Below are 18,761 nucleotides of genomic sequence, written 5' to 3'. Positions count from 1 at the left end.
AAAAACCACGTATCTCTCTCTCCTTGTCTAGCGCACTCCTTGTCTAACACTCAAGTGTTAAGTGTATTGTTTTCAGTTTTAGGCACCATATTATAGAAAGGACCTTAAAGCGATAGAAAACATGCAACAAAAAATCATCAAAATGCCAGGGTTGAAAAAGTAGAGTTAGAAGAGACTTAGCATACTGTTTCCGAGAGGGTCAAGAAGGTACAAGATGATTGAATGGAGACTTTTTAAGGTAATTGGTAACTGAACTGGACCAGCCACACAAAGACTATGACTACAAGAGCAGGTCAGAGGCTGGGAATTTTGTGGTGAATCACTTATTTCCTGACTCCCCAAAGCCTCTCCACAATCTGCACAGCATAATTTAGGAGTGTGATGGAATACTCCCCACTTGCCTGGATGAGCGTGGCCCCACCAACATGCAAGAAGCTTGACACCATCCAGGACAAAGCAGCCCGCTTTACTGGAACCCCATTCACCACCTTAAGCATTTGCTCCTTCCATCACCAAGGTACAGTGACAGCTGTGTGTAATATATACATCTTGCACCACAGCAAGATGCCAATGTATAAACAGATTTTTGATTGACAAGGTGAAATTGAGGAGAAAGGTTAGTTGAAGTTTCTCAGAGTTGTCCGAATGCAGAATTCTTCGTGATTGGGCGGAGTTTGGCTACCTTCTAAGGGAGGGATAGATAAATACTTGAAGCAGAGAAAGGTTCACGGTTATGGGAGGAGAGGAGGGCAGGGGTCTTAATTTTGGATTTCTTTAGCAAAGAGCTAACACTGATAAGATGGGCTGAATGGGTTCCCGCTAAGCTATATTGGTCCTGACGTAAATCTGCAGTGTTGTTATTTTAATTTGGACCTTAATAGATCTGACAAAACCATGGTATAACAAGGTGTTTAGCTTCTTTTGAAGTCGAGAAAAATAACATGAAAGCATATAAATAGTACTATAGTGAAAAGTTTTATGTTCATTACGTGTGCTTACTGCAAGTAGATACTAGTCAGGTAAAAGCATATTCCATAAGACATAGGAGCAGAAATTAGGCCATTCAGCCCATCGAGTCTGCCCTGCCATTCAATCATGGCTGATAAGTTTCTCAACCCCATTCTCCCGCCCTCTCCCAATAACCTTTGATCCCCTTAACAATCAAGAACCTATCTATCTCTGTCTTAAGTACACTCAATGACCTGGCCTCCACAGCCTTCTGTGGCAAAGAATTAATTACTCGAGCTCAAAGGGCTCATCTTCTAGATTTTCCTGAGAATTTAAACTCAAAAACATGTCAAGTATACCCAAAACACGCAACAATTAATTGTATCGACAGCCCCAGAAATACAACTTCCTGGCTGTGTATCTAGGAGTAACTGGAAGGCACAGTGATGCTACATAAAAGGTGAATGTCATCACCCAATTTTCTTGCTTGGAGGAAAGGTATTGAAGACCCAATGAATGTTAGCTCAGCTTGCATGTTTCTAAATTCAGTGGAGTTGAAATTGAGATCATACTTTGGCTAGCAGTTGAACTTGCCTTAGTTTTCGTGTGCTCCATGGCTTGCCTTACCCCAGGAACTACCAATGCATTAGGCTGAACTTTCACCTCTGGGAAGGGGAACAGGAGCCGGGACTGCTTCCAGGTTGTGAACCTGCCGCGGGAGGGAAGCAGTCACGGACTTGGAATTCTGAAGGGTACCCACTTGATTGGCACGGAGACAGGCTCCCTGTTGAAGTAAGAATGACCCGGTGTTCGGGTGGCTGGGATTCCTCTGAGAAGGGGCACTTGGCTCTGCTGTAAAAGCCCAGTAACTATGAGGGAGCTTCCAACAAGAGGTTGCCCTCTCAGCCGCCCTTTAAAACGTTTAAATAAAAGGTGCAGTGATCGGCCAGGCCATTGTCGGGGCTGGTGGGATGGAGAGGGGCGGCATCTACAGGGCAGGTGTTGTCTGCACCCCGATCCAGGCAGGGAGGCCTGCCTAGAGTACTGGCACTCTGGCCTGCTGCTGGATGTCTGCCCCCAGGTAGTTCACCTGTCCCCCATCATATCGGAAAATGGGAGATAAAATAGAAAATCCCAGTCGTTGTCCTTACTCCCTGGTTAGCGAGGCTCTTACCGAGCGTAATTGCCTGGCCACTTCATGGAGGAGAGAGGTCAGGAATCTGGCGCACTGTCCAGCCTCATCATTTTCAGGTCCCATCTGCCCCTGTTCCTGATCCAGCTGGGTCTGAAGATTCAGCCCATAGGGTACAGTACAGCGCAGGGTGGCCTCTGCCAACTTGTCTTCATTTCTGAGCCTAAGCAGAGTGTTGGCAGACAAGCCAAGTTTCACGAAGGGGAAGGACTCACTGAACTGAAACCTGCTTTCACCTCATGTCTACATCTGTGCATTTCTTGCAGCGATTGCTTGTCAGATATAAGGAACAGTAACTCTGGCCAGGTATTTTTCATTTAACCCAAAGCTTTAAGAGCCAATTGCAATGCACCAATCAATGCTTTAGTTGAGGTCAGCTGACTTGGCACATGCCTGGGATTGAATGGGGCTCAACTATTCACTGTTTTACATAGATATTGTTATGAAGCCGTGCTTTAGATCGAAAATGACGTTTATTTCTTGGGCTGAAACCACTGGTTGCGTTTTAAGAGACTGAACAACAACATTTCAGTGACTTAAAACAGCAGCTTATAAGATGTCCAAACATTTGCAGCACTGTATCTTGCAAATTCCAAAGATATTAAAATTGAGCCAGGCTATTGAGAAGAACCCATCAAAGACAATTACCTTAGAGGTATGTGAACAACCCAATCTCTTGGCCCATTCTCAAAACATCCAGTTAATCACCTGTACACTCAACTGTGTGGGGAACAAACCATTAGATGAAATTGCTTTGGACAGTGGACCCTGGCTGAGAAAGGAACTCGTCCAACCATAATCTTATTTTGTCTAAACCATGGACCTGGAATCAATTTGCTATGATTATGGTTAGATAACTGGCCTCTCCCTCTCTTTGTCTCTCTCTCTCTCTCTCTCTCTCTCTGTCTCTCTCTCTCTCCAAAAAACTTAGAAGGAAACCTGTCTGTGTGTGTCTTTTGCAATCACACAAACTGTTCCCCACACAGTTGAGTGTACAGGTGATTAACTGGATGTTTTGTGAATGGGTCAGGAGATTGGATTGTTCACATTCCTCTAAGGTAATTGTCTTTGATGGGTTCTTCTAGATAGCCTGGCTCAATTGGAATATCTTTGGAATTTGCACGTAAATGGTTAAACACTCACTGAATTGCCAAGCACATCCTTTTTGAAAAACACTGTTACGGTCTAATGATTAGGGGGGTGAGAGCCTCTCATCACCTGATTCTAACAACATCCAAACTATCAAATTATGTTCCTTTATAGACTGTTGAAGAAATTAATGGTTCATTGCTGAAATACTCAGTTGGATCAATTGTAAATAGCTATTTTTGTCTATCCATTATGTACTATGTTGGCTAGGGAAAATAAATGTGTGATTTTTATAAATCAAATTACAGTATTAATTTGTCTTTACTAATGACACAAAATGTAGTCCTATATGACTGTGGCAAAAGTAAACTTTCCCTCCTTGTCCTCCTTGACCTGTCTGCAAGGCTTTGGGTGAAATCGTCCCAGAATTGTACTAAATGTGGCAGTGGGCATGAAAAAAGACTGTTCACCTGCCGGCTATGATGGTGGGTTTTGGCGCTGTATTCTCCACTTGCTGCCATATTAATTATGCAGCCGCAGGAAACATGCCATCTGGCTGGTGGGCGGCCTCTGAATCACCCCCCCCCCCCCACCCCCAGCGCCACCTCACTCTGGGTGCAATATTTAAACTGCACGCAGCCCAGGACTGCACCACCGCATTGCCTACTCATGCCCGTCATGATGCCAATGGGAGTGGGAATTTCTGGCCTTTGACCCGGTTGACCACACCATTCTCCTCCAACGGTCATCCATCCCACGGGGAGACTGGCTTCGCCTGGTTCCATGTAGCTAGAGAATCACTTGCAATGGCTTTTCTTCCGGCTCCCACACCATTACCTCTAGTTTACCCCCAAGAACCTATCCTGGGCCCTGTCCTATTTCTCTGCGATGACTTTATCCAAAAGCACAGGGTTAGTTTTCACATCGACGCTGACAGCACCCAGCTCTCCCTCACCACCACCGCCTCTCGTCTCCTCGCTGTTGCTAAATTATCAGAATGCTTGTCTGACACCCAGTACTGGAGGGGCAGCAATTTCCTCCATTTAAATATAAGCCATTGCTTTTGGACCTTGCTCCAAACTTCGTTCCCTAGCTACCGACTCCATCCCCCTCCCTGGCAACCATCTGAAATTGAGCCAGTTTGTTCGCAACTGTGGTGCCACATTTGACCCCAAGGTGACCTCGTATTTATACCATCACTGAGGCCACCTATTTTCACCTCCGTGACATCACCTGACTGCCCCTGTCTCAAATCATCAGCTGAAACCTTCATTTATGCCATTTTTTTATCTCTAGACCTGACTATTCCACTACAATCCTGACTTGACTCCCAGATTCTACTCAGCATAAACTTGAGGTCACCCAAAACTTCTGTCCGTGTCGTAACTCTCATCAATTCCCGTTCGCCTCTTACATCTGTGCTTGCTGACCTACATTGGCATCCGGTCAAGCTATGCCTTGATTTTAAAATTCTCATCCTTGCTTTCAAATCCCTCCGTGGTCTTATCCCTCCCTATCTCCCTAATCTCCTCCAGCCCCACAACTCTCTGAGATATCTGCATTCCTCTAATTCTGACCTCTTGAGCCATCCCCAATTTTAATTGCTCCACCATAATTGCTATATCTTCAGCTGCCTAGGCCCGAAGCTCTGGAATATAAGTACTGTGGCTATAAGCGCAGGTCAGAGGCTGGGAATCGTACAATGAGTAACTCACCTCCTGACCCCCTAAAGCCTGTCCACCATCTACAAGGCACAAATCAGGAGTGTGATGGAATACTCCCCACTTGCCTGGATGAGTGCAGCTCCCATAACACTTGAGAAACTGGACACCGTCCAGGACAAAGCAGCTCACTTGATTGGCACCACATCTACAAACATTCACCCCACCCCACTGCGCAGTAGCAGCAGTGTGTACCATCTACAAGATGCACTGCAGGAATTCACTAAGGCTTCTTAGACAGCATCTTCAAAATCCATGACCACTACCATCTAGAAGGACAAGGGCAACAGATAAATGGGAACACCACCACCTGGAAGTTCCCCTGCAAGTCTACACCAACCTGACTTGGAAATATATCACCATTCTTTCACTGTCGCTGGGTCAAAATCCTGGAACTTCCTTCCTAACAGCACTGTGGGTTCCTTCCTACACCACATGGACTGCAGAGGTTCAAGAAGGCAGCTCACCACCACCTTCTCAAGGGCAACTAGGGATGGGCAATAAATGGTGGCCCAGCCAGCGAAGCCCACATCCCTTGAATGAATTAAAAAGAAAAAGTTACATTCCTAAGTTGCAGCAAACTTTGCCGCTGTTGAAGAAGGAAAATCTGGACTGTTAGTCTGAGAAATATGCACTTATAAAGTGATTTGCATTTCTTTTTGCCAGGCGCTTATATCTTCTCCCATTCCTTCCCCAAAGCCGTGATTTCTTGAATTTCTGCTACAAACTCTGCCCCCTTGCTGCCACTTCATCCCTATCCCTAGCCAATTTCTCAGGTTGAACCAGCCTTTTCAGAGTCTTTGCATTGTTATGTATATCTAATGTCATAGTTCATATGTTTTAGAGGTATAACCTTGTAGTTTTAGAAATTGAATTTTAAATGTAAGTTCATTGGGGAAAAAGCCCTGGTAAACATCTAGAGGCTAGAAAACCGCACATACTTAAGATAATTACAATTCAGAAGGTAACTTGTGTTCACTGGGTAAAGTCAGTAAAAAGGTGAGAGTCATGAAATGGCAGGCTGTCTTACTTGGTTAAAGGTCTGTAGACATGACGCCTACATTAAGAGATATAGGTTATTCTTGTGGTTTCCCAGAATTAATGAAAACTTTGGAATTAAACGGTAGTTAATTTGCATTTTTACCCGGGGATAGGTTGGATGTGCCACATTGCCATGGAGATGGGGGTGGAGCGTCGTGAGATGCTTTGTTTCGAGTTAACTCTGTGGATTCAGTTTGGGCATAGCTAGCAGGCAAGATTGTTTGTTTTGAAAAGCAACTAAGTGACTGTGGTCTTATGTAGCTTGTAGTTCCTTGAAAGTCAAGAGATGAAGCCAAAGCTACACTTGAAGTAGAGTAAATTCTAGCTCCATCACCCATGGTGCAGCCTGCGATTGGGAGCTGGTATCCAGTGTAAGTCAAAGTTTGAAAGGGGAAAACAACTGGAAGATTTGTTTAGCTGGAAGCTAAAGGAAGAAATCTATAATAGTATTCTCAATAAAAGGCAGTCAACCTTGTTCCATTTGGAATTCGAGGGGAGGCGTTGGCAAAGAGGTAATGTCACTGGTGGACTAGTAACCCAGAGGCCCAGGCTCCAGGGCCGTGGGATCAAGTTTCAGCATGGCTGGTGAAATTTGAATTCAATTAATAAACCTGGAATTAAAAGCTAGTCTAATGGTGACCACAGAACCATTGTCGATTGTTGTAAAAACCCATCTGATTCACTGATCTCCTTTAATGTTCTTTCCTTCCAGTATCTTCCATGGGCAGACCTCAGAAGCCGTGCTGAAATGAAATAAAATAAAGTTCTAATTATCTGTTACAGACTTGACTTTATAAAAAAACCCCTTCATTCATGAAAGCCCATTCAATGTATTTAATTCCCCTCAAATGCTTAATCCCAAATAAAAACAAACATTTGTGTTCTTAACCCCACATCAAAGATAGCTCATCCTCAAATAACCTCTTTCATCTATCAATCAAACTGTGAACTCACAGCCAACTACTGTTTTCCCCCTTCCCCGTCCCCCACTGTGATAATGATAGGCTGTGGAAAGCAGTCAAGCATTATTAATGCTATCATGGTAGCACTTTGGATTATGTCAACAAACAGCAATTGAAACTGCTAGATCAGATTTTGTTCAACCGTGCAGACACAGGTTGTTTTCAATTTTGAAAGGGCTCGCCATCTAAATAACTTGACAGCTGACAGTTCTACAGTCCTTATCTACCCTTCATGAGTATTTATGACTTCTCTAAAGATTCCTAACTTCCACACTGCTGGATAAAGCCCTTGCTCCAGTGAAAGTGGGGTCTGTTTGATCTCAGCACTGAGTTCAAGTGGCCCTACTGAGTCTGGGTTTTTCACATGTCAGAGTCATGACCTGCCCACTTTCTTCCCCCTCCTCCCCTGGCGAAAAATATTTTCTGCTGAATATGGGGGGTGAGACTTCAGGATCTGAGGTCCGTCCACCATTTTGGATATGCTGCAGTGCATCCAGGAACTTGTGAAAATCCAGGCCATGGTACCTAATGGGATACGACGATGTTACTGCTCTTGAGTTGCTTGCCAGATGCTGATGAGAAGTGTTGATCTGTTGTTGGAGAGCTGCCTTATTATCTTGAATGAAATATGATGGACTAGCTGTAATATTTTCCTCTTGTCACTTTTGTTTATTTTAGAAAGTTCATTTGTTGCTGTTGCAGCTACTTCCAGCAATTTGAAAGCATCTATTTAAGCAAGATTATTAATACTCTAAATAGCTGCCTGTGTATTGTGTTTCTATGACAACATTTGTTTGAATACGATTTTGAACCTTCATTAGGCTTTGAGCCGCTGGCTTGTAAGTTGCTTAGTTAAAATAAATTTCATTTTTTAATCCCAGGTACAAAATGATTTCATTTAATTTTCCTGTTTCCTAGTTATTGTTTACATTCCATTCCCTTTTTTTATTTAGCTGAGTTTTGGGTTTTTCTACCTTGCTCTCCTTGATATTTTTTGTTAACGTTAAGAATTTTCTTTTACAGAAATCACCGGCTAAGAAGTTGGGCCATGCAATCAGTAAGTCCCTTGGATGTGTACCAAGCCGAGAGCCACCTCATCCTATATACCCTGAGATGCCAGAGAAGCCTCTAGATTTGGCCCATATAGTGTGAGTAATGAACTTTTAGAGGAAGTCTAGCTGTGAGTACCGGTGCAGCTTTTACTGGGAAGCAAGTTTAATCTTGAAATTGACCCTAAACAGAGTTTGGCACTGAATCACTGCAGTAAATTGCTCTACACTTCAATGGCTCATCTATATTTGTCCTTTTATAAAGTGGTAATCCAAGTTTGCTTTAATCGCACACAATGTGAGGAACAGCTCAATAACGATTACCAATAATTTTGAATTGCGTATCCTTTCTTAAGGTTCTGAAAGCTCTGCTATTATTCTAGACACGTTTCTATACATGGCCATCCCAGTGTGAAAAAATAATCCTTATAAATGGGAAAACAGAAGAGAGTAAAATCCACACCACAGAAGAACAGGAGTAGTCCATTTAACCTCTCATGCCTCTTCTGCTGTTCAATTAGATCATGGCTAATCTGTGCCTCAACTCCAATTTCCCAACTTTGTTCTTTGACATCCGTACCTCATATAAATATATTGAACGCAGCCTTGAAAATTACAATTCACCAGGATGCCCGGTCTTTTTCACATACTACAAAGTAAGCCAAGAAACTAAACTAGAATCCTTGTTAAACCAACAATGCTATTGGGTAATGCTTTTCAATTTTAGAAACAGGAGTTTTAATCCTGGAATTTTTTCCTTTATTTTACTTGTGATTCCAATGACTTCAGCTTTCAATTGGGTGAGTTATAAGCAATTTTATTAGCCTTGCTAGCCAAAATGTGCCCAAGCGTGATGCATCTCCGGTAATCGTTTTGTGCATTTCAGTTGGTTTAACCAGCATTTCATGACTTATGTAATGGCCGTGTATGTTAGCCCAATTTGGGAGAGTGAGAACTCTAAGGAGGTAAGCTGAAGAGCAGAATGTGTACAGCTCAGTTCAGTGACATGGCCATTGTCAGACTTCAGCATTAGAACGAAAGTATTTGCTTTTATGTGCGTGATCAATTTGTTAAGTTTTGAAACCTAAAGTAAATTGCAGTTCAGCTTTTTAAAATTGCTTGTGTAATTCAAACATTCAAACCACGAGGCTTTGATTTCCAAACTGAGAATGAAACTTAAGAGTTGAGCAGCACATTGGAGTTCGGTGGTCAAAGTTCAAAGTGTCCCTATATCCAGTTCTTCCAAATGCTTGGTAACTGTTGAGAAGTCACGTGGTTTTGAGGGTGGAGATATAGTTTTCAGTGAAGCCGGCAATCCCCAGCAGCTTTTGCCCATCAACAACAGCATTTAACCAGTTCATGCAATAATTGCAGTAAAATGCATTTTGGTACAGCGTCTGCCCCAGTGCTTAGGTGCTCTGTTGTTGAATTACTTCAGGTCAACAGATCAGCTTGTGTCTGCCTGGACTTGTAGTTTTTCCCCACCCTGCTCTAAAAGCTAGTTAACAAGGCTTTAGCCGGCTTTAACAAGCAAATGAGAGATTGGTTTTGTAATATGATTGCTGTTGCAATTGTGCCTGCCTTTTAGTGTAATTTTACTGATAATGCTGAGTGGTCAAAAAGTCTGTAAGTAAATTGTGGTGCGTAAAATTCACTCCTGTTGAGTTCATAATCAGCTGGAATTTATTTCCAGTAAAATAAAGCTAAGAACAGTAATAACATCATTTGAATATTGAATAGGCTTTGTTGTTCTTTTTGCTTAACCTGACAAATTGTCTTACAAGATAATTTACAAGGCAGTGTTGTCCTCTAAATGACGCGGTGTTGTTACATTCCTAAGTAGCAGCAAACTTTGCCGCTATTGTAGAAGGAAAATCTGGACCATTAGTCTGAGAAATATGCACTTATAAAGTGATTTGCATTTCTTTTTGCCAGGCCCTTATACCTTCTCCCATTCCTTCCCCAAAGCTGTGATTTCTTGAATTTCTGCTGCCAACTCATCTCTATCCCTAGCCAATTTCTCAGGTTGAACCAGCCTTTTAGACGTCTTTACTTTGTTATATATACCTAATGTCATAATGTCATCCAGACAAGTGTAGAGTATTCCATCACACTCCTGAATTGAGCCTTGATGGAAGTTCTTGGGTTGAATAAAAAAGATTTGCATTAAAGATAGGAAGACGGTTTTATATACATTCTCTGTAGAAATGGTTTATTGAGAAGATGATTTGTTTTATTCATTGAATTTCCTATTAAGCCAGATCGAACTGCAACTTCACTCAAACATATTCGCCCATAGAAGCTGGTTTTTAAATAATAGAAGTTCAAAGGTTAATTTATTCACAAGTATAGGGACCCAGTATTCTGGATCTCTGGTAACACAGCTTTGAATCTCAGTGGTAGCTCATGTGAGCACATAAAGTGTATGATAGGAACAGAGTAGACCATTCAGCTCATCGAGCCTGTTCTGCCATTCAGTTAAATCATGGCTGATCTGATGAACTGACCTGAATCTGATGAGTTGTTGAACTTATTACCCAGATGATGATGATTTCTATTGTACTTCGTCACCTTGCAGATTGCAAGTGTTGAGAGAGCAGATGCTTTTGAGCTCATCGCATTTGTTTTGCTTGCTATGGGCAAAGTGATGTATCTTAATAGTGAGAGAACATAACATGCTTTATTCTAAATTCTCTTCATTGAGTGAAGGTAGGTTGGCACTGGAAAATTGAAAATGTCTTCCCATTTAGACTGTCAGTAACTTAGCATTTCAAATCAGTTGATTTTTTGCAAGTTATATACCAAATGAACCTCCCTTAGCTCTCCAGCAACGGTATAATTTATCCCCAGCAATGAGCAGACCCCAAAATGCACCATTGTGATATATTCCATTTCCCGCATTAGCTCTCCTGTAGCCAGTGTGAATGAGGTTGACAACCGTGTCAAACTAGGGGAAATTTTGTGCTACGGACCCATGCCCAACTGAACTGGACTTCATAACAGACAGGAGAATTTCATCACTCATGATTTCACAGTCCACCTTTCAATTTACTTTCACTTGATTCAGCTATTAAAGAGAAAGATTCTGCCTCTTGGACTGGTGCTGATGACTGTGCAAACACCCTCACCTGTCAGTTAAAAATATCTATAATACTTAGATTTTTAACACCCACTGCCAATTGAAGCTGGACATCAGCAAGGAAATGGCATAGTTACCTGTGTTCAGTCCCCTGTAAGTGCTTGCGCAGCGCATTGAAAGGATGTTGATTGTATGATAGAGCAAAAACTTTGAGTTATCCTGGAATGAATTAGAAGAATGGTGCTGGCTTCTGCACAGTTATTGTGTCTAGATAGTCAACAGATTGAGCTCACAGCTGGAGGAAATTGACCTCTCTACCTCTTCAAGGATGAATCTGATCATAACTGACACTTCAAAATAAGCTAGTTGCGGTTTAGAAACACTGATTTGATTGGTGTGGGCTTTGGTATTTGCTGTGCTCAAGCGAAATTCTGCCCAAAATGTTTTAATTTATTTAATCAGGCTAGATTATGCGTTAGAATTTACTGATGCACTCTGCATGAGACTCGTGATTTAGTGCAAAGCATTATTAAAGGTGCCTGTTAATTTTTCTGGTGGCAGTGTGATGTGTACCCTTTGCAGAATTCCAACACTGCTGTACAGCAAGTTTGATGTGGAATGACAAGCCTCTATATAGGTTTCTGCATAATGCAACCTTTCAGGCAAAGTGAGACATTTAATATTAATAAGCCATGTTGGTAAGACAGACAGTAGAAATGCAGAGGAACACTCACTGGACTCAAAACTTGTTTGCAAATGAGACCAAGTGGAACACTCGGGAGAGAAATTATATATATATTTTTTACAGGCAGTTTTGAATGAAAAGGAAATCTGTCAGATGAGATAAGTTTAAAAAAAAAACAATGGTGGTGTTATTTCATCTGTCAGAATTGGTTAAATCAACTAATTAGAATTTTGTTTAGTACCACACAGCTATTTGAGAATTTCGTTTATTGCTAATTTAAGTTAGGATTGAGGTCGAAGATAATAAGTTGCTAGTGCTGAGTATATTTAAAGCTCTGTCTTTTGGGAAGCATGCACAGGGTGAAGTTTTGGAATAGTTTAGAGCCTCTACAATAAAGACATGGAATTTTTAGAACACACTGGACATCAGACATCATCTGTGCCCTTTGCACTGTAACTTGCTGAAAGTGTGAGCTGATAATGGCATGACAAGCGCAGCAAAGTATCTGGGTCCTTAATGAGCAGTGAAATCAGCAGTGTATCTCCTTAACCAATGAGAGTTAAGAATCAAGAAAGAATCAAGGGGCTGGCAGAGAAGCATGGTGAATTAGAATCTAATCAGCTACAGAAAGAGAGAGAAAGAAAGATTGGGGTAATAAAGAAAAGAGAGGCAATTCCATGGTGTGTTAAGTTTGCTGGCATGTTACCATGGAATAGTATAAAATTGTTTGCAGGATGCCATTGATGAAATATGATACTGGTAATTATGGTAGTGAATTTAAAAGCAGAAAATGAAAACTTTGCCATCATTATTACTGACAGAATCATTTAATATATTTCCACATTCTGTTTTTTAAGTGTGTCTCTCTCAATTGTGATAGATGTGTTTTGATATTTGACCTTTTATTTTGTTTAATTTAATAGCAAGAGTATCACTGCAAAATCCAATCATGGCGGAACTATTTACAATGATTTAATTCACGCTGCTCAGTGTTGGATAAAACATGTACGAAGCTGAGCTGTCAATTCACAACATTAGACTTCATTCCAGATTTTTTTTTATTGAATTCAATTTCCACCATCTGCCATGGTGGGATTCAAACCCGTGTACCCAGAGCATTATACCGGGTCTCTGCAATACTAGTCTGGTGGCAATACCATTATGCCATCTACTAAAGCAAAATACCAGGGAATAATTGTGCCTGTGGAATTGTATATCTGTGCTGCTCTGAACTAATCATTGGAATATGAAACAATGAAAGATATTGCTCGGAACACAGCAAGTCAATTCGGTGTCTGTGGAGTGAACAGACATTTCTCAAGTACTAAAAGTTCTGAAGGAGGGTCTGCAGCCAGAGTGTAAATCTACTCAATTGCTCTGGATATGTCTGCTAACCTTCTGTGCATTTCCAGCATTTTCTGCTTTTACTTCAGTTCTCCAACATCTGCAGACTTTGATTTGATTGGAATCTGTGCATGAACAACCCACTACTACCCATTGATGACAAGTTAGTAGCTCAAAGTGGAGATACAATATTCCTTCACATCAATGCCTTGGATTCGTACCCCCAGCGCAAATTAGTGAAATTTGCAGGTGATACCAAACTAAAAGGTACATTGAAAAACTGGAATTTAGCGCAATATTAATGTGGACAAACTAATGTTCAGATGATGCCAAGTGCTGCCAATAGGGTAAGTGGAAGTATACAATGAAAGCTGTTTAAAATAGCTAAGGATGAAGCAGAAAGAGACTAAAGAATCTCAAAAGAGTCTCAAATTTTAACCATGCTAAACCAAGACTGAGCAACAAAAACAATAGAAGGTTAAGCTACATAGCCAAAATATTTAAATGAAAGTAAAGGATATTGTGATCAATTGTACAGTGATCTGGTCAGACCGCATCGGACTGTGTCCGGTCTGGGCTCATCAGCCTGGACGGGAAATCTGAGAAGTGATCATATTGAAGTATATTAGATAGCTAAGGGCATGGAAAAGACAAACCTATAATATTTTTTAAGTAAACAACAAGGCTAGAACAATAGATAATGTGTTTACCCAGTAAAAGGCAAATTTAGGACTGAGATTAGGAAGTTCTCCTTTGCACCAGTGTGATTAACACAGCACGAACTTCCAGATATAGAGCAGTGGACATAAAATGCCTGGAATCATTTAAGCAACAATTAGACACATCAGTGGGAGCATGTCGGGTTTATCAGAAAGAATGTATTAAGATGTTTCGAGCTGCCTTCCTTTTGAGGAGGTAAAGGACATGTTAAATTAACTTTAGAAAGATATTAGGTCAGAAAATACTGCTAATTTTATTTTCCAAATGCTTTAAGGGCTCTTATTACTTTCCTCTCTATGCTATTTTAATGGACATTAAAAATATATGGATTACTGCCTCCATTAAAGTTTTACCCAGTAAAATTGATGGTCATTTATATTCTATGATTATGTAAGATAAGTACTAAAAGTTACGTTCATAGTGGCAGTTAATCTTTTCTGTTGTCTTGCACATCATCTATTTGTTCTGTGATATAACAGATTATCCTTTTAAAAAATAAGCAATCCTTTCAAATTAGAGAAATTAAACTGTATTAAGTTACACAGCACAGATGATCTGGAAATGTTCTTATAAATTATCAGATGTGAGATCATTCACAGGAAATGCTGTGGATCTCGCTTAATACCAGAGTGCTTCGTTTTCTCTTCAGTGTTAGTCCGTTCCCATCTGAGAAGCAATTTTTGAAGAAACAAGTAATGTTGCCAAAGCTCTGTATTTTAGAGGTCAGCTAGATGACTGTTATGCAACAGAAAATAAGATTTCACAGCGAGCCCACTTAAGTGGCAGAAGAAACAAGCGAAGTAATAGCCACTAACGGCATTGGCAGATGCAGGGCAATCATCATATAAATTCTGCATTTATTGGAGGCTGGATAAATTTGTCAAGGACTCAAGCTGTTTAGCACATTGTTGTAGCTTGGACTGCAATGTTCAAGCTCATGGTTGGCTGAAAGTCTCTGATATTAGAAGTAGAACAGCTGGGTTTATTCTGTAAATTTGGAAGATTACAACAGCCTGCTTCTCTCCACATAGCATATGCTACAAAAACTGTTTTAAAATTCCATTCATATTCACAAATGAATATGACCACATAATGCTTTTTATGACTATTACAGGCACAGTTTAAGTGCCAAGTCATTAGTTATAAAATCTATTAGGTTAGCCTTCTTGTGGGGTTCCTGATAATTCAGCACTATTATGTTTATCATTTGTTTAAGAGTGAATGTGTGATGCTGCAACAGTTCTGTTATGTCTGATTTGACAGAAGGTTTAGTTTTAGCACCGCTGTTATAGGTACCTCTGTCACATTGACCTTGTACAACTGTATTACAGATTTTTTTCAGAGTTATTAAAATGAAGGCAATATTTCAGCAAATGACATTGACCTTGAGTTGACACTGCAGGACTTGATGCTGATCTGAGCTTTCTGAAGTTGGAAGTTGTTTCATTCCAAATTGCTGATCTCCTTTACCTTGAAAACAAAAAAAAAGCTCCATCTGCTGGAATCACAGACAACACACACTCTGCCTGTGATATGGTAGGTCTCTTTAATATATATTATATGCACATGCACTGACCATGAAGTAGAAGGTTAAGTAATTTTAGCAGTTTGAGCATTTTTTTGTGTTTAAGGTGAAGGGGATCGACGATTTGCATTCTTCAGCATTGTTGACCATACCATTGTCCTCACTTTTGTTGTCCAATTCCATCTGGCATTGCTTTATTTCGCTACTGCTTATCTAATCACAGCCAGAGCATCTCTAGCAATGGTTTTCCTTCTCGTCCGCACATGATGTCCTTCAGGAACCTTGCAGGTACTCTCTTTGTTCTCCTCCCCTAGTTCATGTACATGCGGCTCATGAAAGCATCTGTTATCAAGGACTCTGCTTCCACGCGTACACCCAGCTGTACCACTGCACAGCCTCTCTTGACCCTGAATGACTCCCACGCACATAAAGAAATATTGGGTCTCGAGGCAAGTCTTGCTTGTTACTGGATGCAAGTTGCATCCTTGGCAGTATACATCATGGCGTTATCTTGTGCAAAGTCATCAATACTTCCGTGGAAGGACTAAGAAAAAATTCCAGCACCTGAAAAGGCTGATATAGATCATAGTTGAAGTAGCTTCTCCCTATGTGGATTACATGATGAAGAAAGTTGATTTATTACTGCCCTCAGGAAGAGGAGCTCCTAGTATTTTGTAATCCCAAAAATTATGAGGGGGGCCACCAGATGAGGACTCTTCATGGGCAGAATTTTGAGTTTGGTGGGCGGGTGTGATCAGTGGTCCTGGGATTGGCCGGGAAAGGTGCCACTGCCCCTGATTGGCTCCTGGCCGCGGTTTCACGCTGGCGGGCCAATTAAGGCCTGCCGAGCGTCAACGTGGGCTCCCTAATGGTTGGGAAGGGGCAGGTGGGGGAGGGGGATCTGTCAGCTGCTGGGTGAGCGACCCCGGCAGCTGGTTTAAAACCGGCACAGTCAGGCCCTGGAAGGCTGCCAGTGACAAACGCATCTTTGGCGTTGTCATCAGGAGCTTATAAATTATGGATTCAAATGCGGCTGCAGACGCCAGGTGGGACGGCAGGTCAGGTGGGCACTCAGCCCCCACGCCCCCATCCCGGTTTTCTGATTGCCTCATGGTCCTCCTGGAGGAGGTGGGAGGTGACGGCCAGGAGGGACACCCTTGTCCCCAGGGATAGGAGGAGGCTACTGCACCTTACAAAATGAGATTGGGAGGAGGTGGCAGTGCTGGTCAGCAGCCAGGATGTTATGTGGCACACCTGGGTCCAGTGCCGCTAGAGGCTTATCGACCTGCTGCTGTGTTGGCATGGATCAGTGTGTTGTAGTGTTAAGGGCTGGCCGTGCCCCCTTGTAGCTCGGGTGTGAGAGTTTGAGTGCCAACTGTCAATGACTCCAGATCTGGCCAAGGGGGTGAGCAATGGCTGAGTGCCCTGTGGCTCGAGGGCCACGACTGAGATATGCCCTGCAAGGTGCTCTTCAGCTGGGGTTGGCCAGGCTGCAGGTGGAGAGTGGACTCATCAATGCTGCTCTGCCCTTTCAGGAGAAGCTGGTCCGTAACAAAATTGAAAGGTCAGGGACTGGCAGAGACCACCCCCCCAAACCTCCTAATCCTCACCAGATGTGAATAGGAGCCCTTGGAACTGGAGAGGCGCCACACACCTCGGTCAACCGGCCGCGGAGAGCCTGCGGTGTCAGACGAAGGTGCACTGAGGTGAGAGTTTTGGATGCTGCCAACATTCTTGTGTCATCTCGTCATTGATGGGAGCCTCAAAATTGGATTCCCCATTGATCATTGAAAGACGATAGCACCTTGATGCTGATCTCCACTGTCTCACCAGGGTGCCTGGCAAGCACAGTGACACTGTGATGACTTAAACTAATGACATGTCACTGTTCTCCTTTAGCTTTGCCACCACATGCCCTATCGCAGGACTCCAAAGACCCACCCCTGATGCCAGAGGACCCCCAATTCCAGAGGCAGCTGTGTCACATCCACTCTCTGAACCAGGCACCAGCGCAGATGCCAGCACCTCGGTGGACATTAGATCTTTGGCTAGAATCTCAGTGCACAGTGCTGAGGGCACTTTGCACTCGCTTGAGGTGCATGTGGAGGCAGAGTCTGCCCAAGTGCCAGCAGTTGGAGGACTGCTGGAGACCAGGGCGATGCTGAGTCGAAGGCAGATGATGAGCCTCTGGAGTTGTCCATTAGGCAGCAGATTCTGGATGTGCAGGAGGATCTGGCGATGATCCATGAGGGAATGCGTGCCATGGTCTCTGTTATGGAGGAGTCCATGTGGAGCATCAGCACTGCATTGACCCACATAGCCGAGCGCACTGCCTCCTCCATTGAGATAGTGGGGACTTTCATGGAGAGGCAGCTCCAGGAACAGAATCAGGGTCCCAGGGGTTGTGCTCGGACCTGTAAACCCTCACACAGGCACTGACTTCAGGTGGTCAGTGCCGGTGTGGGAGATGGATGGGGCACCCAGTATCCCAGTTAGGTGCCCGTCTATCAGTGTTGAGCAGGGAGGTCAATGAGAGTGACCTCACATTGACGCATGAGCTGCTTGTTGTCTCTATGGACTCCTCTCAGGGCGCTCTGGATGACGGCAGCAGCTCCTCCGCCCCTCTGCCAGTGTCCTTGGCATCTGATGAGGCTGTGGCAACTGGGGAGATGCCAGCTGTGCCACTGGCGGCTCCCTCCCAGGCGGGGCCAGCACAGGCTCCAATGGCCAGAGGACGCCTGCCAAGGTCATCAAGGCCAACAGGACAGCAGAGTCAGCAAGCTGTCTCCAATGCCTGTGTGAGTGAGGGAGGAGCATCATCTTGCAGCACTCGCAAACGTAAGTTTAAGGAATCTTGAGCGCAAGAGGGACTGGCCATGGGTGATCTTCTGTTGTGCACTGTTTTGTTTATTTTAACTGGTCTGGGGTTGAAGACCAGAGAAGGTTCTGTTAATTTGCTTTGACTGTCAACATGCGATAAATTTTATTTTGTTGTAATGGCCTGAGTATGCTTCACCTTTTTTATTTGATGTGGTGCAGGGTACGCCAGTCTGTAATGCTGGATCTGGGTGCCTCGAAACTTTATTGCACAGGCACTGAGTGGTCTTTTGGGTTCAAAGGAAAGGGTCATTGCAGACAACCAGGATGGAGGCAGGAGCCCTGGCATGAGGCGGTAGTGCTTATTTAGCAGCCTAACTATAAGGAGCATTGGATTATAGAATCACAGAATTGTTATGCTGCAGAAGGAGGCCATTCAGCCCATTGTGTCTGCACTGGCTGTCCGAGCATTTTAACTTAGTGCCAACCTCCTGCCTTTTCTCTGTAACCCTGCACGTTGTTTCTACTTAAAGAAACATCCAATGTTCTCTTGAATGCCTCAATTGAACCCGCCTCCACCACACTTCCA

General features: G+C 42.9%; 1 protein-coding gene across 8 annotated transcripts in view; it reads left to right on the top strand.

Moving 5' to 3' along the window:
• The window catches only part of dtnba (dystrobrevin, beta a), a 464,573-nt gene that overhangs the window by 189,916 nt on the left and 255,896 nt on the right, over positions 1–18,761 (top strand). For all 8 annotated transcript variants that reach the window (XM_041188318.1, XM_041188316.1, XM_041188314.1 and 5 more), the window contains one exon: positions 7,977–8,101. In XM_041188318.1, the coding sequence (XP_041044252.1) occupies positions 7,977–8,101 (125 nt within the window). The remainder of the gene's footprint in view (positions 1–7,976; positions 8,102–18,761) is intronic.

This window comes from Carcharodon carcharias, chromosome 5, assembly GCF_017639515.1.
Source record: "Carcharodon carcharias isolate sCarCar2 chromosome 5, sCarCar2.pri, whole genome shotgun sequence".
In the NCBI taxonomy this organism is placed as follows: Eukaryota; Metazoa; Chordata; class Chondrichthyes; order Lamniformes; family Lamnidae; genus Carcharodon; species Carcharodon carcharias.
This window is presented reverse-complemented; position numbering and strand designations above follow the sequence as displayed.